General features: G+C 52.9%; 6 protein-coding genes across 6 annotated transcripts; 3 read left to right on the top strand and 3 right to left on the bottom strand.

Annotated features, from left to right (window-relative positions):
* Positions 1-398: 398 nt before the first annotated feature.
* B0T23DRAFT_324896 (white collar 1 protein) lies at positions 399-3,881 on the bottom strand (the record flags this gene model as incomplete). Its single annotated transcript, XM_062835467.1, has 2 exons — positions 399-977; positions 1,044-3,881. 2 exons carry the CDS (start codon positions 3,879-3,881, stop codon positions 399-401), a joined length of 3,417 nt encoding a protein of 1,138 aa, XP_062689096.1.
* Positions 3,882-8,957: 5,076 nt separating this feature from the next.
* Positions 8,958-13,462, bottom strand: B0T23DRAFT_387854 (armadillo-type protein). Its single transcript, XM_062837709.1, has 5 exons — positions 13,218-13,462; positions 12,780-13,105; positions 11,854-12,687; positions 9,720-11,782; positions 8,958-9,667 (listed from the first exon to the last, which is right to left on the bottom strand). Exons 2-5 carry the CDS (start codon positions 12,960-12,962, stop codon positions 9,457-9,459), a joined length of 3,291 nt encoding a protein of 1,096 aa, XP_062689095.1. The 5' UTR covers positions 12,963-13,105; positions 13,218-13,462; the 3' UTR covers positions 8,958-9,456.
* Positions 13,463-15,003: 1,541 nt separating this feature from the next.
* B0T23DRAFT_325308 (uncharacterized protein) lies at positions 15,004-16,772 on the top strand (the record flags this gene model as incomplete). Its single annotated transcript, XM_062835499.1, has 3 exons — positions 15,004-15,423; positions 15,495-15,961; positions 16,031-16,772. The coding sequence occupies 3 exons, from the start codon at positions 15,004-15,006 to the stop codon at positions 16,770-16,772; spliced, it is 1,629 nt and encodes a 542-aa protein (XP_062689094.1).
* A 701-nt stretch (positions 16,773-17,473) lies between these two features.
* Positions 17,474-19,740, bottom strand: B0T23DRAFT_447622 (inheritance of peroxisomes protein 1-domain-containing protein; the record flags this gene model as incomplete). Its single annotated transcript, XM_062841006.1, has 2 exons — positions 17,474-19,411; positions 19,470-19,740. 2 exons carry the CDS (start codon positions 19,738-19,740, stop codon positions 17,592-17,594), a joined length of 2,091 nt encoding a protein of 696 aa, XP_062689093.1. The 3' UTR covers positions 17,474-17,591.
* An 850-nt stretch (positions 19,741-20,590) lies between these two features.
* On the top strand, positions 20,591-22,367 carry B0T23DRAFT_227867 (uncharacterized protein). Its single transcript, XM_062833827.1, has 5 exons — positions 20,591-20,932; positions 21,016-21,122; positions 21,197-21,369; positions 21,432-21,984; positions 22,039-22,367. The coding sequence occupies exons 1-5, from the start codon at positions 20,800-20,802 to the stop codon at positions 22,231-22,233; spliced, it is 1,161 nt and encodes a 386-aa protein (XP_062689092.1). The 5' UTR covers positions 20,591-20,799; the 3' UTR covers positions 22,234-22,367.
* Positions 22,368-23,193: 826 nt separating this feature from the next.
* On the top strand, positions 23,194-24,789 carry B0T23DRAFT_431934 (Acetamidase/Formamidase; the record flags this gene model as incomplete). The annotated part of the gene is made up of 4 exons (XM_062840347.1): positions 23,194-23,268; positions 23,365-23,640; positions 23,724-24,351; positions 24,443-24,789. The coding sequence occupies 4 exons, from the start codon at positions 23,194-23,196 to the stop codon at positions 24,787-24,789; spliced, it is 1,326 nt and encodes a 441-aa protein (XP_062689091.1).
* Between the last annotated feature and the right edge of the window lie 189 nt (positions 24,790-24,978).

Here is a 24,978-nt window from a genome sequence, read left to right as displayed (position 1 = left end):
TGCGGCTGCGGTATTTGCATTTGCTGCCGGTCTTGCAACCTCTTTTGCATCTCTACATGATATCGTCGTTGTTGTGAGGCGTAAAGCTGCTGCTGTTGGTGTTGTTGCTGCCATTCCCGCGAGTCATGCAACTCATGGAACTCACGAAGCTCCTTGTGTGACCGTTGCCTCTGGGACGGTAGACTCGTACTATGTTCTTTTGGTTGTTGTTGTTGTTGTGGTTGTTGTTGTTGTTGTTGTTGTTGTTGTCCCTGCCTTTGAGTCTGACAGCGGCCTTGATCTTGTAGTTGAGGTTGCTGGGGGTCAGTATGGCCACCGACTTCCACTGCAGGCAACGACAGATTTGAGACCGATGAGTCATAAGAGGTCGACGATGTAGTCAATGGGCCGAGTGGTTCCTATACACTTAAGCCCTGTTGATGTTCGCCCATCTCTTCTCTAATTGAGGTCATCTCCATTCCGCTTCCACGGAAACCGCTTCCGCCTTCCAGGAGTGGCTGGCTTTGTGGAGGGTTGAACTGATGCTGCTGAAGCTGTTGATGCTGTTGATGCTGCTGTTGATGCTGCTGATGCTGCTTGTGCTGCTGTACACGCTGCATGGCCTGGGCGTTAAGGTGTGTTCCCTGGAGGTGAGGCGGAAGATGTTGAGCCGGTGAGCCGCCACTGGGACCTGTCGCAGGAGGGCCCAGGGCGTTGACGGTTGATGCAGCAGAATTGGCTGAAGTAGCTATAGTCGTACTACCAGTTCCGCTAGCGCTCGATGCGACTGCTGGTCCGCTGTCCGTTGTGATCGTACCGGGTGCAGTGGTGCTACTTCCTCGAAGAGAGGGTGAGTTCTTGGTAGCGGTGGTAGTAGACGGTGAATCGTTGCCGACTTCTCGATGAAGGGGCGACGAGTGACTAGGTGAATTGCTCTTCTTGCTCATCGAATCACCATTCCCACCTCGGGATGAGGTGCGCGGCGATACGCGCCCAGTCTATCCATTTTTCCACATTAGTAACTTGGGGGCAAACAAATCCAAAGAAGAAAATTGATAGCTTACCTGCTTTGCCCATCTCAACCCACAACTGTTGCATAGATCTCGATTCCCGCTTGGCCCACGCCGCCATTCGGGCGTGTTCCTCGTATGGCAATTTGCACAGTCCCTCACCATGTTACCTCCTCCCTTTCTTCGTTTCCGTTTTTTCTTGTTAGACAAAAGCTGCGCCAGCTCTTCGGCCAACATGCGATTCACCTTCTCCATTTGCCTTAGCTCGTACTGCCAGCTGGTGCAACGCGTTGTCTTGAGTTCGTCAAATATGTTATCGGCGTCCAAAGCCGCATCCTGGCCGGGTGCTGCACTGCTACGAGCTGAGACCATGGCCCCCGTACTATCGCTGCTTCCCGACTTCGACATCCCGCCCATGAGAGTGTTACTATCACTGTCGGTCTGGATCCCTTGCATTGGCGACAAAGGGACACCGCCCGGAGACATATTCTTGACCGTTACGGTCGCGGGAGCTAGTGTCCTTGATGACGCCTTCAACAGCTTTGTTTGCGCCAACAAGAACGTTGGCCTTTGACCCTCACCACCATCTCCGGGGTAGAATGTTGTATAGGCCTGGAGCACCTGGCCACGCTTGTTTTGCACCTCGTGCTTGCAGCTCGCGATCTTGCCCTTTCTAGCTTTCTCTATCGTCCTCCCAAACTCGGCTCTGGATTCCTTGCGCATGAGATCTTGCATGCTGGTACCTTGGAGGTTCTCCGGGAGCAAATCCAGGAGCGACCGGACATTCGATGAAACGAACAGAAACATGCCTGATGTCGAGACCTTGGTCCAAATTTCGCTGTCACCAATACCGCCGTTGAGTTCGAGGTCCTTTCTGTGTAGAGCAAAAACGGGGCGTTTTCTCCCCACAAGAATGATACACTTGCGACCCTTACCCTGTTCGTTGAACAATGTTCCGTGACTTTCAAACCAGGTATAACCACTGTTCTTTCTCCGAATTCTGAAGACTATATTGACTGGAGTGTGTTGCTGGGCCTCTTTCAACTCCCTCGTCACCGGCACGATGTCGGACGGGTGGCAAATCGAGGACAGCGAGGTCCCAACGAGGTCGCTGGCATCGTACTCCAACACTTTCTTACAGGCCGGAGATAGGTATAAGAAGAGACCCTTGAGCGACAACACATGGACAACATCGTCTGCATTCTCCAAAAGCATCTTATCCCAGGATTGTTTGTGCCAGTCGGATGCAACACCCTTCGAATTACATTGCTGCAAAAGTGTCGAAACATCATCAACGCCCAGAGTCTGGCCGTCGGCAGGCTCCAGTTGCTTCTGGGTAGGTGGCGTCCAGATGTACTGCCCGATATCGCTGTGGGTATAGTTGACCTGCATGGGCCCATTTCCTTCCTGGCCGATTATGGCATCAGGGCATTCCACGAGATCGATCTGAAATCCAATGAAATAACGGATTTCTTCGGTATCCCAGGGAATGGGAATCATGGTCAACAAATTGAGGAAAGGCTTGCCGCCCTTCCGATAATTGATCAGACTCTGCTGAATCTCCTGGCCCTCCGCGATGGTCTTCTTGAGCGTATATACGGCGTTGTTTTCGACAAATTCGCGCTTGGTGCCAGCCTCCACATTACCGTCGGGGGCCTGCAAGAAGCGGCAGTTCCTCCCGACAATCTCATGGCGACTATAGCCCGTAAGGTTCTGGAAGTTATCGGACACGTAAATGATGGGGCAATCGTTGAGTGTTACATCACAGACGACAAACGCACAAGACATGTCCACGGCACCGAGCTTGAGCTTTGGGTCCTTCCTCGACGCCACATACCACAACGCCCTCAGCATGTCGAAACCGCTTTTGGAGTAAATGCTCTTTGTCTGGGACGCTCCTCCACCTGACGGGGTTGAGGTAGATGGCGCTGGGGTGGGGGCATTGGTGACGCTCGGCGGTGGCGGCGGCCCAATTCGTATTGTCTGTGTTGTTGCGGATAAGGACGGAGACTGGAAGGTTGTCGCGGGCGTGCTTGCCGCATCCTGTGAGACTGGTGTAGCCATGCCTTGTGCGAAGTTGCTGACACCCGGGGTCATTGCAGGGGTCATGGCCGGAGTCATGGCCGGAGTCAAACCGCCCATGTTTTGTTGGGCCTGGTGAGAGGCGTTGGCATCGTCACCTCCACCAAAGCCCTGCTCCATGGTCATCATCTCGTCGTCCTGCTTATTAAGCCCAGGGGTGGGATGAACGCTGGCTGCGCTGACGGAGCCACTATCCATGTTCATGTCCATGGAAAAGTCGGTGCGAATAGTGTCGAGTCCGGCCGAAGAATAGGGGTTCTCGATCGGGGGAGAGTGGTACATGTTGAGGTTGGAATAAGTCATCATGTTGCTCATAACATTGGGCGACATGTGCGAGTATCCACCGCTGTGGTCCGACATAGCCATGATGTTCTGCCCTGCATACGGGCCCGAGTGGCCTGACATGCCCATGCCGCCAGTCATGTCCCCATAATTTCCTGACATATTATCGAGTTGATAGTCTGAGAAACCATCGTTGGGGTTCGCGTAATCAAACATGGACAACCTCCTATTCTGGCCCCCATAGGGCTGGGGGACACTCCGCCTTCGATGCATTTCGTCGAGGTTCTGCTGGATGATTTCGTCAAGAGAGTCGCTTCCTCCTGACATGGTTACATCTGAAGCGTGAATCGTGTTGTTTCCTTGATTTGTAGTTGGAGGCGTATTCATCATGCCGGCATTGCGATGTTGATTGGTATTTTGTTGCTGCTGCTGCTGTTGTTGTTGCTGTTGCTGCTGGTGGTGCTGGTGCATTTGATGCTGAAGCTCCTCAGGAGACAGCGGGGAACCGTAGTAGTTGTTGTTGTTCATGGTGGCTGCATCGGTCGCCCCAAGCGATTCGTACTGGGTTGACAATAGAAACAAGCTCTTAGCTATGAAGCTCTCTCTCTCTCTCTCTCTCTCTCTCTCTCTTAGGATTTGGTCGTAGAATAGGTGTGCTAAAAGGTGGTGCGCCAGGAAGGGCCGGGTCGGGTGATCACATTGAGGGACCGTGGGTGTCGTTGCTGCATCGATCAATAAGCCGTCTGATACTGGTACCTGCTTGTCGGTACGAAGCTGTCACTCAAGCAGACGGGGAAGGAAGCTCAGACGTGGAGACGCAGACGGAACGGGAGGTGGGACAGAACGTGCGGAGATGTAGTGTGGCGGCGGACCCGAGCATGGGGTTTGAAGTTTGTTTGGCTGTCGGAAAAAAAGAATAAAGTATCTCTGTGTCCGTGTGCGTGTTCAAGGCAGCGCCAGTTATCTAGGTGACCAGGCAGCGGTTAGCTGTATGAAAGAGAAAGAAAGTCAGGGCCTTCTTGGCAGGGAAGGTGAAGTGTGACTCGGGGTAAGCAAGGACGAAGCAGCGCAGGGGGGGACTGGGAATGTCCAGGAAACCGGCATGCGGGCACGCGGTGCAGTGTGTGTGGTGATTTGGGTAGACGGAGCGGAGCCGGGCGATCGAGTGTTACGCGTACAGTGCGCTCGTCCGTAGCCTTCTTGCCTTGGACCCGAACATGGAAGAAGCCCGCTTGGGCGACACAGGGGATCACCTCAGCTTCTTTCTAGGTACGCGATGGAGGGGGGACGACTCGGAGATGACCAGACGCCGCCGGATCACGGAAGCAAGCGCAAGCTGCAGAGTGCAGAGGGGACGCACGTGGAATGCGGACGTACTGGGGGAGGACCCTGAGCGAGGGGGAAAAGACGAATGGAGACGCTATGCTGCACCAATAAGTGGAAGGAGACGAGTGTAATTAGACTCGGGAGGCTGAGGAGGAGGGTGGCCGAGGTGGCTTGCAAGAAGCCCGGCAGTGTAGTGTATATGGACTAAGCGTAACGAACAAGGGCCGGGAATAGGTGAAGAGAGCATGTACTATCAATCTAGCTGGATGGCCACCAGGATAAGGTAGATGTGATGTGGTAGTGAGTGTAGTGTAGTGTCAAGGTGTATAGCAGTATGTAGTGGGTATTTCCGGGATGGATGGCATCGATGTGGTGCGTGGTTCTTGGCTGGCAGCTTCGCAACGGAACGTGGAGAAAAAAGAGAGATCCAACATACGGGATGGGAATCGGAATCCGGCTCTGCCCTAACAGCAAAGACGATGGGAGCCCCTCTGGCCGTGGGTTTGGCAGGACTCGGTCTTGATTGGTGGTCCAGAGACGGGACGGTCGACGAGTGACGTTGCGTCTATCGAACGGCGTGTGTCCCGAGGGCTGTGAAAGGTGAGAAGAGGCGAAAAAAGAGAGGCCTTTCTTTCTTTGCCCAAGCTGGAGGGAAGCGCGTGAGGGAAGCCCCCGGGTCGTCTGTCAAGTCCAAAAAAGAAAAAAAAAAGAAAAAAAAGGAAAAAAAGGAAAAAAAGGAAAAAAAAGGAAAAAAGAGGGTAGTATGAGGTTGTTGCCCAAGGAATGGGTCGGGTATCACAAGGACGAATGCTTTTGGGAAAACAATTGGACGCAGGACTGGACCATGATGCAATGGGCAGGTGGCCGCATCCACGTCTTACATGCACCACAAAAGTGCAGTCAGTCAGTGCCTTTGAACTCTATGAATGAGAGTGAACCCGTTGGTCCTACGGTGCAGATTCACTGCAGCTTCATTCACACGCGAATCCACACTTGATAGGTTGTAGCCACTGGCCCTTCCTCAGGGAGAGAGAGACCTGATAGGGCGGGGCCCCTTTGTACTCGCCGTTCCCCTCTTGGCGGCCCAGCCGACGAACGGCAAAGGGAACTGAAGGAAGGCTCAGGAAGCTCACAGACACCCAGACGAAGTGGAATGGCAGACGGGACCTACACTACACTACACTAGCTACATATTTGCGCGCCCCTCTTTTCTGAACAAGTCTTGGCAGCCACTCACACCATCTCGCGGTCGAGAACATCACAGGGGCCTGCCAATCCCGCACCGCTTCCCCCCGCCGGCCCCGCGGCCCCCGGGTTTTCCTTGTGCCCATTGGCCCTCGAGAGGGGTGTCCAATGTTAGCTAATCCACCCACCCCATGCCCCATCTCCAGCGCCGCAAAATGGGAGAAAATGCGCCCTTTTTTGGGCCCAAAATGAGGGCATTGCAATGTGTGCTGCCCTGCCCTGCCCTGTTTTCGGTAACCGTCGCCCATGACCCCGGCCCGTCATTTCGGGGTTACGGACTCATGGCCGCTCGGCGCGCCCCGTCCACGTCGTCGCCAATTTGTTGGGTCAGAATGATATCATGTGCAAACATGTCGTGACCTTCTTCACAGCCTCCCCCAAATCCCATCCGCTTTGGGAATAGGACCCTGAGAAAGTTGAAACCCCATCCAAGAAAACGGTACATAAAACCCTCGCCCCATCATATACACTACAATTCGGTACATGGCGCCACATGCTGCACCTTATGTACTGTGTAACCTAAAGACTTGGCAGCATTCAAAGCCGACGTCAGTCCGTCACTATGCCAATCCCTCAACTTCCCCCCCAAGACGGCGTCTCTTGGCAGATTCCGACATGATGACCTCAGCACAAGACACACCGAAAGAGGACATGAAAGATGTAGAAAAAAAATACGAAAGCGCATTTTCCCCCTTCCCATGACCCTTTGTCCACGACACACCCGGATTATCGGACATTAACCATGAGGTTGACTCCACAGCAATGATGCTCCCTTGGTGTGGAGTGAACATGATGCTAGCACAGACCCTGCTACTGTACCCTGGCATTGCCCTGCCCTGCCTGGCAAGGAAGCGCCAGCCGAGCCACTCAGCTATGTAGAATTTTCCAGCAATTACGCTGCACCCCGAACCTTTTCGGACTGGCTTGACTACCTAGTCGCATCCTGATAACGGACGGGAGGGCGCGTGTGTGCGCGGGAAAGTCGAGAACGTGAGGCTCCTCCGAAAAGAGGAGTGTCGTTTTTGAACGACGTGAGGTTCAGTTAGGTGTGCCCGACTTTCGAACGAAGGGGTCCCGATTCTTTTCACGCACACTATTTGTCAACCCCTCCCCACCCTCACAGCCGATCGACAGAACCCTAGCATGGAAATCGCGATCGCCCTATGCTCTCTTTCGTGTGCTTACATATACGAAAATATCCTTTCCTTCGTCCACTGGCTTTGCTTCCTTTTTAGTTTTCACAGCATCTTCGCACTATGACTAAGTATGGAGAACAGTTAGCAAACCAACCCCCAAACTGCCACCGTACCTACGTAGCAAGACATGCGTTCGCATGAAAACCTATTGTTTGAAATATATTCAGCGCCTTCCCCAGTCTCGAAATGGAAACACCAGCCCGACTCGCTCTGGACGGAATATCAAACAAGCATGGCGCGGAATAGACTTACAACAATCGTGTGTGACGAGACACACTTTGCGCACACCGTCGTTGACTAGCCCAAAGCTGAGAGCTTGTCTCGGTTCGGCAAAAACGGCCCTCGATTTCGCAGCGCGTTTTGCTCCTCTTGCATCAACATATTTCCCACCAAACCCGCCATGTATCTTCATGTTATAAATTCGAGAACACTCTATGCATGAAACATTTTTTGATACCCGCCACTCGCAAGATCGACTATTCATCAGTCAGCATGGACGGATTCAACCATCCAGCTTGTTCCTTTCTAACCTAGCCAGCACCCAAGAGTCGAAAAGCTGGGCCAGCCCTGGACGAGCGAGTCAAAGGTACTTAGTCTACACTAACACACCGAAATCCCCCCGATGATCTCCCAATGCTCCCTTCCCTCCCCCGGCCCAAGCAATGGGCGATGGCCCAAAGCATTACAAAACATGGGATTTTCTCCCGATTCGCATATCAGCGATCGATTTCCCCCATCTGCTCACAACCACTCTCTGTTCTTCGAATTTGCAATGCAAATCCAGGCAAAGAAAAAGGGATGAACAGAAAAAGAAACACTACACACGTGTACACCGTCGATCTCTCTCTCTCTCTCTCTCTCTTATCCTTGTGATTGAAAACCAGCACACAAAGCAGGACAGACATTCATTCAAAGCCCACCCCCCCCCCTGATTGACTCCTTTTCGAACCAGCATATTGACCGTCTTGACTGACTTGACTGACCCTTTTTACGTCGACCCTCTTTCTTTTCTTTTTTTTGCCCTGCCCGCCTTCAACCTATCATTTGCCTCCCCACAAAAACTCGTAGCACACCTGAGACGGGCCGCCGCCGGTTCGTCCAGTTCCCGTCCTTCTTCTCGCTATTACTCATCAACACTCCTTCCTCCCGTGACTCCCACTCCCACCCTCCCGTCCTCCGCTCACGGAATTGCTGCCAAAGACTACCTACACTACACTACTTTTTAGTGTAAGTACTGTCAGAACCCAAAAAAAAAAAAAGAAAAAAAAGAAAAAAAAGAAAAAAAAAAGCACATTGCGAACCCACAAAGTCCACGACGAGGGACCACTTACCTAACCAATCGGTAAACCAAACAATGATAAACAAGTTGCTCCACCAAATGACGTCGATTGTCGCACCTTTGATTATTCCTCAAATAGACTAGGTAAAGGTATAATAGCCTCACACCCCCCCCTGATGGACACTTGCGCATTATACCTACAGTACTAGGGCAAGATGTTTTTGGAGTACCTATCGGATGGCAATAAACCTCGAGTAACCTTGCCGGCAGCGTAATACAGACATATACACACACAAACGTATAGTGTTAGATGAATGATGGTATGGCAATCATGGCACACATTTGAAAGTTGTAGTGTACGTATGCACCCATTCCCGTTCAGAACGGGGACCCGGACCCAAGGTTTGTAGATTGGTGTGGCTGCTTTGGACCCCTCAAGAAAAGACCCCTGATCAGCCTCCATCTATCTGGGTATGTATTGAGGGTACCATGTACAATGCCATACTGCAGATACCCGCCCGTATCAGATCGATGCTGGTGGTCTATCAACTCCATTGTATTCTATTCAAGGACCCTCGAGTACCTGTAGAGCTTTCCCAACCACAGACGCAACACATGTGCTCACGTAGCAGAGATCCAACCCTCCGATCTCCCCTGTATCCCACCCAAACTAAAAGGCAAGATTGGACCGATCCATGTTACATATCCTAGTCATTTACAAGTGCTTATGTGTTTTTATACGTGTAAGATATGGGTTACGTGCGCCGGAGGAACGTTATGGTGTGCATGGTATCTCCATCAAATTCAGATTTCCGCTTCGACTCCTCTCGCCCTCTTCCCTACATGACCAAGGCCATCAACAGCCTGATTGCGTGCTCAAGTATTTCCCCACGCTCTTACCATGATTTCCCTACCAGTTCCTGTCAATTCCCTCTGGTTCCATGCCATCTATATCCTGATTTCCAAGTAGATCATCACCTTCTTAAGTCGACGTTTTGCTTTTCCTTCTCCTACGTCCATCAGCGATGTCATCTCTAGCCACTACCTCCGACACTTTTCAACTGCTAAACCGCTCCCGAATCAACTGCTGAGATTCGGGGCCAAATTGCTGCAGTACGGGGTCGGGCGAAGTACCGGTTGCTTGCAACAGGTTCTTGACAGCGGCAATCACGCGCGCGAGAGTCTGTCCGCTCAAAACGTCCACCTCAAGCGCCTGTGCGACGTAGTAGAAAGCTTTAGCGGGTTGCGAAATAACGACAGGATGTTGCCTATTTGCGGGTCAGTCGTTTCCAGTTCGCCATGTCAGGACAAGAGACTTACTTTTCAATTAGCTGGGTCATGAAAGCATAGGCATAGGGCGCCGCCTCCTCGTCGTTCAAGACCGGCAGAGTCTCAAACCACTGTGTCGCAACCTGGTCGGGGTTGGCGACTTGAGAAGAGTTGAAATGCAGGATCTTGGCGATGGCAGCGCAGGCATTCTCCGTAGCATACACATTGTCCTCGTTGCGCGCATCTGGGATCTGCGTAGCCTTGAAGAGAACTTCGACGGCTTGACCCACCAACGGCGCCCAGGCCTGGCCGCCATGGTGGGCAGCCACACCAATGCCATACGCAGCCGCTTGACGAATAGCGGGAGAGGCATCCTGGCAGCCGAGGAGCAGAGGCTCCGAGATATACTGGGCGTAGTGAATGCTCTCAGCACCACAGTATTCTAGAACATCATCCATAATGCACAATCCCCACTGTCGCTGCGTGGTATCATTCGAGCTCAGGAAGCTGCTGTAGGTGGGAAGCAGGCGGCTCCATGCGCTCAAGAAGCTTGCGCCGTGATACTTGAAAACAGCATGGAACGCCTTGTTCATGTCCGAAAGGAGAGTCTGATCGTCCTCAATGGCCATCTGCATCTCTTCCGACTCGTCCTCGCCATCTTCACCTCCTTGCTCCTCCTCACGAGCGGCTGCCCGATCCTTGTAATCCTCAAGAGTGGAGTGGACACCGTCGATGAAGCGGCCCATGTGCGTCTCATCAAGGCAGGCAGTGCCGATAACCTCGATGGACTCATAGAAGCATTGATACATCTCCGCGAGCGTATCAATGGCAGGCTCGGCGCTAAGGACGTCGAGGAGCTGAACGACGGTGCTGGTCCACAAGCCCTTGAGCTCGTTGGAGCCGGGACCGTACTGCTTCTTGTACGAAATGAGCAATTGCGGAACTAGCTTCGCAGACATGTACCTGACAGGATCGTGGAAGAAGAAGGCCAGACCAGGAAGAGCAATCTTCTCCATGATGTCTGCGACATAAGGCGCAAAGTCACCCTCAAGAACCTGAGCGTACACCACGAGCAGCTCGATGGCCATGTTCTTATCATCCATGGTGCTGGTACGGATACCAATAGTCTTACCACGGAGCGGGACAAGCTCCCACCCTTCCTCGGTCTGTAGCTGCTCAATCTGCTCGTCGTCTTCCAGAAGCTGGATATCGGCCTTGGCGCTAGCGAGCTCGAGGAGTGGCGGCATAACCTCGGGCAGGTAGGGAAGGAAATCCCTACCCAGCACACGGCACATTCTTCCCCAGCAGTGCATGAGGTACTGGGCCTGAGGATCGTCGGGGTCGGTGATGTTTTGCTGGATGCTGGCCAACAGTTGCACGAGCGCCATAGCATCCGCGCCGAGACGCTCCTTTCCAACCGCAAGGGCGATCAGGGTGGCGCACTCCATCGCCTTTGCCCGGAGGAGGCGGACCTCCTTCTCATTCTCGCGCTGCAACACTCCCATCAACAGGGGCATGAGAGTATCATAGTACTTGGCAAATGCCTGCTCTGCGGCGTCAGCAATGGTGGCGATGGTGGACAAAGCCTGCTCTTGGACGTAACGCTTTTCATTCTGAAGAAGCTGAAACAAGTGCGACAAAAGGTTGTCAAGGTAAGGCTCAAGGACGCTCTTGTCAGCCTCCTCACAAAAGTTAACAAGCGCCGCAGCAGCATGTGACTTGACCCGTGCCTCAGGTGCGTTAAGGACGGGCACAATGGCCGACAGCACGATGTCGTAGTACTGCTTCTGCATAGTAGGAGCAAAGTCGGTGCTCATCTGGCCGAGGGCGTTGCAGCCAGCCCAACGGACACGAGGATGGGGGTCCTTCAGAGCCGGGACAACCAAGTCAAGGACCTGCTTCAGTTCACCAATCATCTCCTCGCGGCAGCCTTCTGAAATGGCGGATAGAGCCATCAAAGCAGCGTGACGGTCTCTCCAAGCCGGGGAGTTCATCATGCTAGGCAACCAGCCGAAGATGGGGCTGAGAATAGCGGCACCTCCGAGCTTATTAGCCAGACGATCGAGACACTGCTCACCTGCGACATGGTTGGAGTCACTCTCGTCGGTGTCGAGCTGCATAAACGCCATTAGCACATAGCCAATGTATGGGCCCCACAGAAGTTACAAGTGACCCAACAACTTACATCGTCGCAGCTAAGCCATTCGGCCGCATCATCGTCATCCTCACCAAGATCCGTCATCAAGCTAAGGCACTGTGTGATCATATCCTTGGTATAAGAAGCATCCTTCTTGCACATGGACGGAGCGTAATCGGCAAAGGTGGCCATAAGTTCCAGCGCATTTTGTCGGCAGAGGTCTGTGAGCTCCTTGTCTTGAATGACTGAAATGCTGAATCCAACAAGAGTCGAGAAGACGGTCTTGAACATCTTGGGGGAACTTTCGGCCAAGTCGATGAGAGCGATGAGGGCCTGGCTAAGGTCGTCCGAATCTTGCGAGTCCTTGATAGGAGGAAGAATGTTGAGGAGCTGAGGAAGGAGCTCGAAGTACTTGGCCTGATTCTTCTTTCCTAGGCTGCGGAAAAAGGCCGCAAAAGCCTCCATAGCAGCAAGCCTGACGGCAACTGACTCGTCCGTGAAGGCTTTGGCAAATGCCATGGCCACGGCATCCTGATGTTGTTTCTCAATGATGCTAGGGGTAGCGTGGAAAATACGGAAGGCCGTCTCGCGCTTGCCAGCATCGGGCGCTTGGCTGAGGTTGAAGAGAGTCTGAAGTAGTTCTGGCCAATTTTGGTCATTGTCGTAATATTGCCTAGCAACCTCGGCAACCGCATCACCAATCTTGTTGCGAACGTTTCTGTCTGTCTCGGCAAGGATGGCCTCGAGAATCTTGTTACGGACAGCGACGGCCTCGTTGTTGTCAAGGGAAAGGAACATATCGGTAGCAGCCTCAGAGGTCGGCGTGGCTTTGCGAGTCTTGAGTGTTATCCGGCGGAAAATGACGGCGGCGAAAGAACGGACCTGCAAGGTTAAAAAAAACGAGTGAGTTATATGTGAGCAGTGACACGCTGAGGCGACCGGCCGAGCAAAAGAGAGTTGTGAAGAAGCCATACCGAAGCGTCGCTTGATCCAGCAATCTGCTCAGCCAAGCCCATCAAGAGGAGGCCAGGCCGGGAACTGGTCCAGTTGTTTTGCAAGTGCTCCTCAGCCTGAGAGCGAATGTTGTTGTCGGCCGACTGAAGAGCCTGGAGCAGCTGGCTCAGCTCGGCCGTGACATCGGCGGGAAGGACCGACATGATGAATGATGTATGATGCGAAGTAGAGTGCTAGTTGTGTCTATTTGGTGCCGTGGGGTCGGGGAGCAGAAGAGTGAACCGCAAAGCACACTGCACTCCTTACACACAATGTGTAACCCTGGGTTATCGTCGGTCGGTGGGCTCTGGAAGAGGTGGAACGTGGTTAACGATGTTGGCCCAACAACAACATCAGAACTCTCGCTAAAGTCTGATACGGATGAGGACCGGGAAAAAGGCGGACCAGGGAGGACGGACTTGAGGTGGACACGGCAACGGTGCAGATGTAGAAGCAACTCGAGTGCCAAGTTGATGATGGATTGACAACAGGCGTCGACGGTGACCGTTAATAAAACCGAGACTTGAATGAATTCAAGTCGCGATAAAGGACGCGTCCGAAACTCGACTTTGCTCCAGTCAAAGGTGGATTTGGATTGTCGAGAATTGGTGTTTGATGGCTCTAGACTGGCTCGAAAGGGTCGAGGGGAGTGAGTGGTGGGAGGGGGGGGGGGGGGGGGCGCATGGACCGTATGAAAACCGAATGGACAATATTTTTTTTTGATTGGGTCTGGGTCAACCCGAGCTCATCAATGGAGGGGGCCGAGGGGCACACGGCACTGTAGCGTACAAAAGTAGGTGCCTCTCGGCATAGCATAGGGCAGGCAGACATTCTACCTCTACTTCCCGTCACCTAGAGGTAGGTACCTAGGTAAGGTACCCCATAAGCGCCCAGGTTCCCGCCGCCGCGTCGCTAACATCCCGTTAGAGCACAGCACCATTTGCTATGTGATCACTTAGTAAATAACTATCAAGCGGCAGAGGTCCGCTAAAACTACGGAGTGGGGCAGTGGCATCTTGAGATGGCCACCGGCTCAGGCCTTTCCTTCCTCCAACCGATAGAAAGCTCCAGGGCGGCCCCAGCTTCCACAACTTGTGTGCCCAGGCTTCCACTGCCGGGTGGGTAGGGCGTCTGTGATGATCATGATCAACAACATGGAAGGGAAGCAGGACTCGGTGGTGATGGCCTAGATGAAATGTAGGTGACAGAAAATGGTGGATAGGCCTGATCTAACCCCGGGCAGTTGCCCCGCTGGATATGGATGGACCTTCATCGACAAGAATTGCGCCAGGCTGCCTTCAGTTTGCACCTCAGCCTACCTCTACTTACCTAGATCGCCTCTGGGTGCCGCGCAGCAACGGTCAACAGGTGACAGCCTCAGCCCTGTCCTGCCCTGCAGGTGACCTTACCGCCGGACACTACAGACTATTCGCACGCCTCAGTGTGAGAGTAGCCTGACATTCAGTAATGCGAGGAGGCTAGTGCTTCCCGCGCATAGGCTAGACAGGGGCAACCCCGCACCATCACGTTAAGGTATGCTCAGGATAGGTAGGTAGGTACGTGCCGCGGCTGGACCATCGTCATTGCTCTCCCGTTTCTGGACTTGAGAATCAGGCGGACGTTTCCATAGGTTCCTGTTGCTCTCGACTGGTCAATGCTTCTTGCTTCGTCAGTTTCGTTGGCAGTCGCAACAAGCCGATCTGAATCTTTCTCGTTTTGATCTCGACTTTACCTACCTAGGTATCACTGAGTGTTTGATTCCCGCCATACTACTACACTCTCCTGCCAGATATTTCCGAATTTCAGATACACTTCCACCATTACCTACCACATACTCGGTTGCGCAAAGACGGCGGCGGCAACGACTCCGAGATTGCGGACAAGCTCAAGTGAAACGCACCTACCTCTACATACATACGAAGCATACTTGTACCTTCCGAACAGCGGAACCGACTACGACGGCAGCGGTCACCTTGAACTTTTGGCAAAGATACAGTACCAGTAGTAGCTTCTCTCCGCGCATCGATCTGTTGTGAACCATCTCCAAGTGAACTACCCTAAGCTCTCTTGGTTCTTTCTTCGGTCTTATCCGCATCATCGCCGTGTCCGACGCGAGTGCTTCAAGTTGCGTGCATTATTACCCGAGAAATCCAGCAACAACAACATCAACAATAACACTAGTACCACCACATCTCGGAAACCTCGATGGAGTCCTCATCAGAAATCCCAAAATCGCCCTCTCCTGGCACGTTGGCCAGCGCCAACCCGGGCTTCCAGGTCTCTGACACTGCACTGTCCGGCGCCTCGCTCCCGTCTCCTCCAGAACGCTCCAGCTCTCAAGGCGGCAACCCCTTGTCCAAAACAACGAGCAATGTTTCGTCGCATTCGCATCGCCAGAGCTTCGCCGAGAACCAACGTCATCCGCCCCCCTCGCCACGTACTCAGAGACACCCCTCCTTCACACAGCAAGCAATTCAAGACCTGATGAACCACCCACCGCCAAACCGCCATCAAAACCCTCGCTATGTCGGCCGTGACTGGCGGGACATTGCCATTGGCGAGTTATTGCAGCCGGATGAAGTCAAATGGGCGGAACTGGACACTAGCATCCAAGAGGCCACCAAGGTGCGACAGTACCTCTGTGCCAATCTTCGTTGTTGGTTTGAACCTTGCTGATATCGTTACTTACTGTCCAGACCCTGTTTCAAAGTAGTCCGAACAATGTGGTTCTTGTCCGCCAGGACTCGTCTTCGAAGGAAGCCGTTTCTACCTTTGACCACAGCGATCTCAATGCCTACCTTTTGGCCGTGGTAGGCCTCGCAAAGCCTGAAGAAGAACAGGTTGCTCTATATACAGATATTTCGGTCAAAGCGCAGTCTCAGGAGGAGATCCCGCTACGTACCCTCCAACCCATCTTTCGCCACGAGGAACTAGTGAAGCTCCCAGCCGATTCCACTCTCGATAAAGCCATTGAAGTGTTTGGAGGTGGCATTCACCGCGTTCTGGTCACTAATAAAGATTCAGAAGTGGTGGGTATTTTGAGCCAGTTGCGCCTACTCGAGTTCTTCTGGTACGAGGCCGTCAATTTCCCCTTGATTGATCGTCTCTACACGATCCCACTGCGTGATCTTCAAATCGGGACGCAGCAAATCATTGCCATCAAGTAAGCCACCTCCGCTTTGTGTACCTAAGTTGCCCAGTGCCATGAAGTTGCTTGGCTAACATCTCCTAGCGCTGACGCTCCTCTTGCCGATGCTCTCTTTCTCATGAGCTCCGAGGGCCTGACATCCGTCGCGGTTGTGGATAACGGCCACAACGTTGTGGGAAACATCTCCACCGTTGACGTGCGCCTCCTAACCAACGCCAACAGTCTGCCCCTGCTCAAGGCTTCATGCATGCACTTCGTCAGCGTCATTCTCTCCGAACGTGGTGTCGAGCATGGCCGTGACTCCTTCCCAGTTTTCTACGTCAATCCGTATTCTACCCTAGCTCACACGGTCGCCAAGCTGGTCGCAACGCAGTCTCATCGTATGTGGGTAGTCGAGTCCGCTTCGCCGTCGCCTAGCGCCCCGGCTACACCTTTACTGCAGGCTTCCAACTTGCCTCCCCTTTCGACGTTATCACCTCCGGTTGCTTCGCCCGGCAGAGCGGGCAGTCCTGCCCCTGGATCGGCAGCTGTTGTCGTTCCTCCACCAGGTGCCATCACAACGTCGACGCCCCAGTCGCCGTCAGCACAGGGACCATTCACCTCGGTTCCGGCTTCGGCGCTGCCGGGTGCTGGACTGTCAGGGCGCTTGACAGGCGTGGTGTCGTTGACGGACATCCTAAACTTGTTTGCAAAGACAAGTGGCCTGAGGCCGTTGGATCCTAGTGAGCAAAGGGCTAGGAGAAGACGGAGCTCGAGCTGTTCAGTCCGACCTACGCTGGATACTGGGAGAGATAATGGAAGAGGAAGCGTTGATTTTCGAAGGTGATGTCCTGTATAAGTAGAAATCAAAGTTAAACACATGGACAGCTTAAGGTAGTTTCGATAATTACTTTTGTAGGTAGCAGGAGGGTGCAGTCCGATCAAGACAGCCCCGATATGCATAAAACGGAACAGCTATGGCTTGAAACAAAAGGGGATGCATTCTACTGCCTTCCCTATATCTACTTGGTAAGGCATTCGTTGTGGGTGGCTAGCTAGATTGGGATGGTTGCTGTGTCCATTCTCTATACGGGGTTCCATATGTGCCAGCCTTTCAAAGCTGCAAACTAAACCGAAATATAATACTTTTCGACTATGCAGTGGTGCCAGTATCGCGCTGGTTTCTTTCTAGCTAGTAGTATGGTTTTCCATGACTTGCATGTCACAGACTAGCACGCCATTAACCTCAGCTTATGGCAGGGCTGCTCCCTCTTTGCTCCTAGACGGTGATACCTTTCGCTTCACCTACGTCCGGGTATCCAAACACACTGCTGCTCTACCTCTCCCTTGGTCTCGGCCTCGACCTTTGATTCCCCTCTCCCCGCTTTTAGAGCGCCTGAGCCTTGTTATCCACCACCTATTACCATAAAGGGACATCGAAACAGGGTATCTATCTATGCCATGCATACCCAGGTTCCCTGAAAACGCCCCCCTCCCTTTCCCTCTCCATTAAAACACCGAATTATAGGAACAAAGCAGTACTGGTACAGGTACAACAACCCTTTCCACATTTGTGTTGTGGGCTGAGGGGGGTTTGGTTGCTAGATATAGCTCCATCATATTCAAAGCAGTCGCAAGATGCCGAACCTCCACGTAAGCACACCATTTAATCCACTCCCATGCTCTGATTCCAATCGAACTGGGGATCGTCTTCTGGTACTCCAATCCAGGCACCATCGAGCCTCGACCCATCGTCGGCTTTGAGGGCACCATTTCGTCGAGCTGTGGGCGCATGAGGACCATGTGTGAAATCCGAAGTGCTGCCGCCTTCGCCATCGTCGTGCTCGCCCTCCTCATCCGACTCCGGGAAGCTCCCCGCCATCTTCAAGCTCATCCCCCTTTCCCGCCCGCGCATATGCGGGGGCAGGTGGTCGTCATCATTACTCACATGAGAGACACTCCACCTTCTCACTGATGAAAACAGCGTTGTTGCTGCTGACGGTTTCCGTTGGGGGAAACTGCTGTTGTCCTCCGTCTCGTCCGAAAGATCCCACTGCACGGGTATCCTCTCGCCTCCCTCGCCGGATCCCAAGACCGCGCCGCTCTTTTGTCCAGCGGTGATGCGCGCCGCAACGGTGAGCATGAGGCTCATCAAGTGTGTGGGAGGCGCCATCAAGATTTCGAAGGACTTATTGATGACCGTCATGGGTAGCTTGCGCACCACTTCGAGTTTGCTGGTAGAGGGCGCCCTTCGACGAGGGGCAAACAAATCTGCAGCGCGTGGTAGAGGTGAAAGCGCTCTCCTACTTGGGGATATGCTGCTGCTTGTTGTTGGGCGGCCGCGGATGAGAGAGCGACGACTGCTGACGGAGGGAGATCGGGAACGGGAAGTCGGTGATGCGTTGGGCGACGGAGTAACTAATATCAGTCCTGTTGTTGTTGGGCTACATGGAGAGTCGATGTCATGGGTAGACGAGGGAGCTGTGCCGTGAAATGTCGAGCTGGAGGTGGCGCTTCGATCAATTGCTACCGGGCTGGTATCCGATGTCTGGGAAATGTTAGATCGATTTGCCCTATCTAACGTAAGGGTTGATGAGTCTTCCGCTGGTTCGTCTCTCTTTCCAGGTAGACAGGAAGAGCCTGAAGGAGACGTCGGCTTGGACAAGGGTGGGGAAGGGGGAAAAATATGAGAGTTGCATGATCGTACACTGTGAAAAGAGTCGCGGGAGGTTACCGAAGACAGTGATCCGGGTACTTCTGGCGCATGGCCGTCCAGTTGATATATGGATGGCTCAGTAGAGTGCGGTGCAGTGACCAACGTTAGCTGCGGGGGTGCGGCAACAGAATGACTAGTTTGCTGGCCGCTTGGTATAAGAGGGGTCCTTGTGAAATTCCGCAAAGACAACGACTCTGGCTGCTGTGGTTCCTCCTCCGGCTGACTTGAGAGTGTAATGTCGGGTACCGAAACGATGTTATGCTCCTGTATTCTAAACAGATCATCGCTGGTGGGTAAGGTTGACTGGCTTGTGGTACCAGTCGCTCTTCTCTTGCGCACTCTGATAGTGTCATCTTTAGGCGGACCTCGGTGTACACGGGCAATCTGGGCGGGTATCGTGATCGCGCTGACCGGGGTGGGAATGATGGATTCACTAGATCTCCTAGCAGGAGTCCACGGTTTCTTAATAACCGGCGTCTGCGGACGTTCGGGTAGCTCGACGGTAAAGGATCGCTGAAAAGGGCATTCAGTCTTTTCGAATTGTAGGATTTGGTCGAAAACCTCACGCAGAAGCTGCGCGCGTCGTACATCCTCCGGGTCGTCAACAGGTACCTCGATGCGCCAGTACTGGGGCCTCCGAATTTGTAGGATGAATTTGCTCGAGTCCTCATCAACACACCAAGCCTGGCTTTTTGGAAATATCGGTTGTAGGGCAGAACCGCAGTTGAGGAAGGTTATCGAGCCAGGGGCACGGTATATTCTGAAGTGTCCTGTAATGTGATATTGTCAGACTTCCGAAACCACACACGCTCCAGTTTACGGACATACCGACTGCAATGGTCCTCTCCAGATGGGAAGACCACGGCAGAGAGCCCGGCTCGACGCTGGTAGGGGTATTAGGAGGAGTGGGACCGAGGGTCGGGGGCCGGTTCCCAGCAGTAAAGGATATGATTTTGACGGAAGGGTGACTGTAGAGCGTATCGACTAGGGCATGACTTGTTTCTCCTGCTGATGTAGACGGTCTTTGGATCTGAGAGCCTATAGGAGCCGTAAAGTTGCGGCGCGGAGCCGTATCGGCGAAGGGATTCGAGAACTCCATTGTTCGCAGCTTTATGATGTCGCGGAGAGCATCGTGACGCAGAGGAAAGACGGCTAGACTCAGCACATGGAGAAGCTGCGGTCGGAGGGAAATCGGACAGTATTATACGGTACTGGTCGTCGGCGCGTGGGTGGTGTTTCCGGTCAGAGCGAGTCGCTGAGGCTGTCACAAAATGGCACGATTTAGTTCTCGATGTCTGGCCAGCCGACGTCACAGTGCTACGCTGGGTCAACGCGAAGCGCTCAGCGTCGTCGCTGGGTGGTAATGGCTTGCAGGTAGGTTTCGGAAAGCAACGACATCAACAACAACTGGTTGAAGAGAGCAAGATGGGAGTCTTGACAAAGGAGATTCTAGGGGCGGAAATCGTGGGAAAGAATTATTTCGATAAATTGGACGGTGACAGTGTTTGCACCTAGACACTAGTCTAGTAGTAGTATCCACGTAGGGAAGACGCAGCGGGCATAGGTCGGCAGGCCGGACGCTAACGCAAGGGGGAATTGGGTTAAATAATTGGAGGGACCCGCTGAGTAACAGACAAAAGCCGATTCTCGGGCTGTTTCTCATCCGTTCATAATGTCAAAGCAGTACAGTAGGTACCTAGCAATGCGCTTCGTGTCCCGTCCGGTCGGGTCATCCGATCGTTGGCGTTTATCGCGCTTGATGAGGTTTATGAGTACCATAGTAGTCATTACTACCAGATTCCACGGCGGTTGTTAGGTAAGTAGTGTAGATAGCCATCTGTTTGTGCTTAACAAAGCCAGGGGGAACAGTGTATGCCGTGCGGATAACGTCTTTTTTTGGCTTAGCGCGACGTCGCCGGAGCCTCCGAGCACGGTCCACAAAGCGGGCACGGTGGGCTGTTGACATCATATTTTGGCATGTGCAAAGACCGGGGCTCGAGGTGTCAGCTCTTCCCGTCGCGCAGTCCCAGGTCCTCCCCTCCACCCGGCGTTTGTCGCAATCATTTTCATCCGATCTAAATACTCCAAACGACTTCGGTCATCGTCCACACGAACGGGACACATCCATCTATCTACACCCGATAGTCCATCGATCGCCATGGCCACCGCCGACAGGCTCGAAAGGCGGCAGTCCTTCGACGTTGTAGCCGAACAAGTAAAACGAAAGTTCGACATCTCCCACTTCGACCTCAATGCCATTATCAGAGGTGCCCAGCTGACGCTTGTTGGTGGTATGTTTTAATCCCGTGGTGCGCCTGTCTCCCGGGTCTGCCCACATTGCCTACCTAGGTACTGACATCTTGCGCCTACATAGCCCAACGGGCGCTGCAGAATCCCGGCATCTTCACCTCACGACACTACAAACAGGCCGCCATTGCTGTAGCTGCTGGCATTCTCATCCGCTTGCTCATATCCATACCTGTATGGAGTTCCTCTCTCCCCGCCCATATGGGTAGCTTGCGTATGCTTGCTTATTCTGACACTTCTTTTCTTAGATCATCGGCATCAGGGTCCTACTCTGGTTCCTGTCCTTTGGGATCGATCTACGCAATGCTACCTGGGACGACAAATTGGTGGGCGGGCTTGGCTTTGTTGAGGAACATGTTCTCCAAGCCCCCCTGTTTTTTATGAGTTTGATGCGATATGTCACTCCCACGTTGGATGATCTGTATGTTCCCATATGGCGTACTTCCACTTCTCAGGAGAGTCTGTTAACCAGCTGCTCCATAGATTCATGGACTCAATCCGATGGGTAGACACAACCTATGTCAACAAGCATAAGCACGACGAGGATCCTAGCAAGCTCCGACCCATGTACTACCCGAACCTGCGCCAGTACTCGGTCAGAGACGGCACCACGAACTCGACAAGCACCGCTGAGAATATCTCCATGTTTATTTACCGGTTCGCCAGGAAAGGCGCCATTTCGCTCGCCGTCTTTGCGGCCTCATACCTGCCTTATGTTGGCCGCTTCGTCCTTCCGGCAGCCAGTTTTTGGACATTCAACAGGGCAGTAGGTCTTGGCCCTGCCTCCGTCATCTTCGGCACCGGCATCCTCCTGCCGAGGAGGTACCTCGTTATCTTCCTGCAGAGCTACTTTTCCTCAAGGAGTCTTGTGAGGGAGCTGTTGGAGCCGTATTTTGCCAGAATCCGGTTCACTAGTGAGCAAAAGAGAAAGTGGTTCCGCAGCCGTGAAGGTCTCCTGTTTGGGTTCGGTATTGGATTCTACATCTTACTCCGTGTTCCTCTTCTTGGAGTCTTGATTTATGGCGTTGCTGAAGCTGTGAGTTATCCCACCTCAAGCCTAGTCATGTGTAGTGCTAATTCGATGATACAGAGCGCGGCCTATCTGATCACCAAGGTATCCGACCCGCCTCCGCCGCCGTCAGAGTCCAGCGGGTTCGCCGAGAGCCAACTCGAATGGAGGAACAAGCAGAAGTTCCTCAACTTGTCGTTGGCAAACATGGACAGCATCCATGACAAACCGCCTCCGTATTCGATCCATGACCCGAACCCTAAGACGGAACTCTGATTTGTATCTTGGCGACTTTGCCAGGACCCACACCTAACATCACTGGTGTAAGTTGGCATATGAAACTACAAAAGCGACTCCAGATCCTATACATCACAGCCTGCCCAAGCATAACTTGAATTGTATCATTACATAGACTATTGTCCCTTCTTGTCATCTGGAAACTGCATGTAGTTGAATTTCGTCAAGTAACGATGTAAGCAAGAGTAAACTACACATTCCATGTAGGCCTATATAAGGGATTCTATGACAAAAAGCATACACTCACATGTTCATGGATCCATAGATAGGCCAAGACTATTACGACTCGCGCAATATTTGAAAGTCCAAATGTCTCTATCGGGATGCCTCTTCCCTATCTTATCGCAAATTGCCGTCCATAGTAAGTGCCGGGACAGGACGGGAGTAGCTCGGCTTGGATTGAGGGGCGAGCGGGGCACTCTTCAAGGTCGGGAACAACGCGGGTGTCATTCGGGATATGATAAGGTCATCGACATTTACTTATCTCCAATGGATTCTCCTTTGGCTCGATCCAACAATATTGGTGACACCAATCGCCCTTAAAGATTTGGTAATTGCGAGCATACTAGTCCTGTTGATCAGCGTTTCCAAGAGGAACTATCGAAACTGCTGAGATATCTGGAAGCCAAGTACCGCACCGATATCGCCAACAAGATGCGGGGGTTTAGCAGGGAAATCGTCTATGACCTTTGTAGCCATTGACGATGATACATGGGTAGGTGATTATGCTAGAGAAGAGGAATAAGATTGTACATATAAATACGACATCCTCTCTACGAGATATGAGCTTACCTTTTGTTACCTGCTTAAAATTCTGCCCTTAAATCTCATCTTCAACATCGGGTTCCCTGCGAGCACTTTATGCCAGATACTGACTCGTCACTCTCCACTGTACCTACCATTTTTCAGTCAGAAACAACAAGGAAACAGACAGACAATATGGGCAAAACCGAGATCCGAACCGTCTGCAAAGTCGACTTTGACAAGCCCGCCTCCGAACAGCCTCAACTTCATGTTAGTGATTCCGTCTCTTTCTATCCAAACCTTGTCAGACAAGTCAAGATTCCAAAACTGACAAAACCGTTCTACCCTCTTCCCACCCTTAAACAGAACAGATGGCACCCAGACATCCCGTTCGCCGGCTCCATCAAGGACGGCGAAACCGTGAAGATCGAGTGCGTCGACTGGACAGGCGGACAAATCGGCAACAATGATTCGGCAGACGACATGAAGAACGTCGATCTGACCAAGATCCACTACTTGTCTGGCCCCTTTGAGGTCGAGGGCGCCCAGCCGGGCGACTTGTTGCTGGTAGAGATCATGGATGTGCAGCCGTTCCAAGACCGGCCATGGGGCTTTACGGGTATCTTTGATAAGACGAATGGGGTATGTTCCTCTTTCTCTCTTTTTTCCTTCCCCTCTTGGTGTTGGTGGAAGTAAAACTGTTGCTGACTGAGAGAGTGGCACAGGGCGGCTTCCTAGACGAAATCTACCCCTCAGCGGCCAAAGCCATCTGGGACTTTGAGGGCATCTACGCCACCTCGCGCCACATCCCCGGCGTCAAGTTCGCCGGCTTGATCCACCCGGGCATCATCGGTTGCGCTCCCTCGGCCGAGGTGTTGGCCACGTGGAACAAGCGTGAGGGCGAGCTGGTGGCTGCCAACAAGCTCGCCGATCGCGACGTGGCTCATCTGCCGCAGCCCATCAACACGCACGCCGGCGCGGCTAACAAGGAAATTGCTGAAAAAGTGGCCAAGGAGGGTGCGAGAACGGTCCCCGGAAGGCCGGAGCATGGAGGGAACTGCGACATCAAGAACTTGAGCAGGGGATCCAAGGTGTACCTCCCCGTCCATGTGCCCGGGGCCAAGTTCAGTGTGGGTGATTTGCACTTCTCGCAGGGCGATGGCGAGATTTCGTTTTGTGGCGCTATTGAGATGGCCGGCGTGATCACTATTAACTTCAAGGTGATCAGGAACGGGGTGGAGGGTATGGGGCTCAAGAGCCCCATTTACATCCCGGGTCCGGTCGAGCCTAGCTTTGGACCAGGCAGGTATATCTACTTTGAGGGGTTCTCGGTTGATGAGCATGGGAAGCAGCGTACGTTTTTGTCTCTCCCCCCCTTCAACTATCCCAGTCCCACCCATTACCGTCATCAAACTTCGGTGCTGACTACGCATGCTTCCGACAGATTACATGGACGTAACAGTCGCCTACCGCCAAACCGTCCTGCGCTGCATCGAGTACCTCCGCCGCTTTGGCTACTCCGATTACCAGATCTACCTGCTGCTCTCGTGCGCGCCCATCCAGGGCCACGTGGCCGGCATCGTGGATGTGCCCAATGCCTGCACAACGCTCGGTCTGCCAATGGATATCTTTGACTTTGACATCTCCCCCGCCGCGGCGCTCAAGGCCGGAGAGACCAAGAGAGATCTAGGTAGATGTGCGTTCGAGACGGGCGTTACTGAAGGGAAGGTCACGAACGGAGGAAAGAACAGTCAAATTAGCTTTGGTGGTGGGTTGACTTATAAGGAGTAGAGGAGGAGGTAGGGGGTGGTGTGAGAGAAGTTTTGGCTGTAGGATAGGTAAGCATAGCTAGTTGATGAAAATGAGTTGGTGAATTTTTGTTGGAGCGCATTTTCCAAACGACTATTTCCTGTTCCACGGCTTCTGAAAGACGGACCGTAGATTTGGGTGTAAGTACACACACATGATGAATGAAACGGA

The sequence above is a fragment of the Neurospora hispaniola genome, assembly GCF_033458365.1.
Source record: "Neurospora hispaniola strain FGSC 10403 chromosome Unknown B0T23scaffold_8, whole genome shotgun sequence".
Taxonomy (NCBI): Eukaryota; Fungi; Ascomycota; class Sordariomycetes; order Sordariales; family Sordariaceae; genus Neurospora; species Neurospora hispaniola.
Note: the sequence above shows the minus strand (reverse complement) of the source record. Positions and strands in the feature narration are given on the sequence as shown.

What these genes read in the sequence shown, in the direction of transcription:
- B0T23DRAFT_387854 (XM_062837709.1), bottom strand. Translation starts at nt 12,962, where the DNA reads ATGTCGGTCCTTCCCGCCGATGTCACGGCCGAGCTGAGCCAGCTGCTC. An exon ending in CTGGATCAAGCGACGCTTCG is followed by an intron (nt 12,688 to 12,779) that starts GTATGGCTTCTT and finishes TTAACCTTGCAG; the next exon opens with GTCCGTTCTTTCGCCGCCGT. An exon ending in ATGACCCAGCTAATTGAAAA is followed by an intron (nt 9,668 to 9,719) that starts GTAAGTCTCTTG and finishes ACCCGCAAATAG; the next exon opens with GCAACATCCTGTCGTTATTT.
- B0T23DRAFT_227867 (XM_062833827.1), top strand. Translation starts at nt 20,800, where the DNA reads ATGGCCACCGCCGACAGGCTCGAAAGGCGGCAGTCCTTCGACGTTGTA. An exon ending in CCAGCTGACGCTTGTTGGTG is followed by an intron (nt 20,933 to 21,015) that starts GTATGTTTTAAT and finishes GCGCCTACATAG; the next exon opens with CCCAACGGGCGCTGCAGAAT. An exon ending in GCTTGCTCATATCCATACCT is followed by an intron (nt 21,123 to 21,196) that starts GTATGGAGTTCC and finishes TTCTTTTCTTAG; the next exon opens with ATCATCGGCATCAGGGTCCT.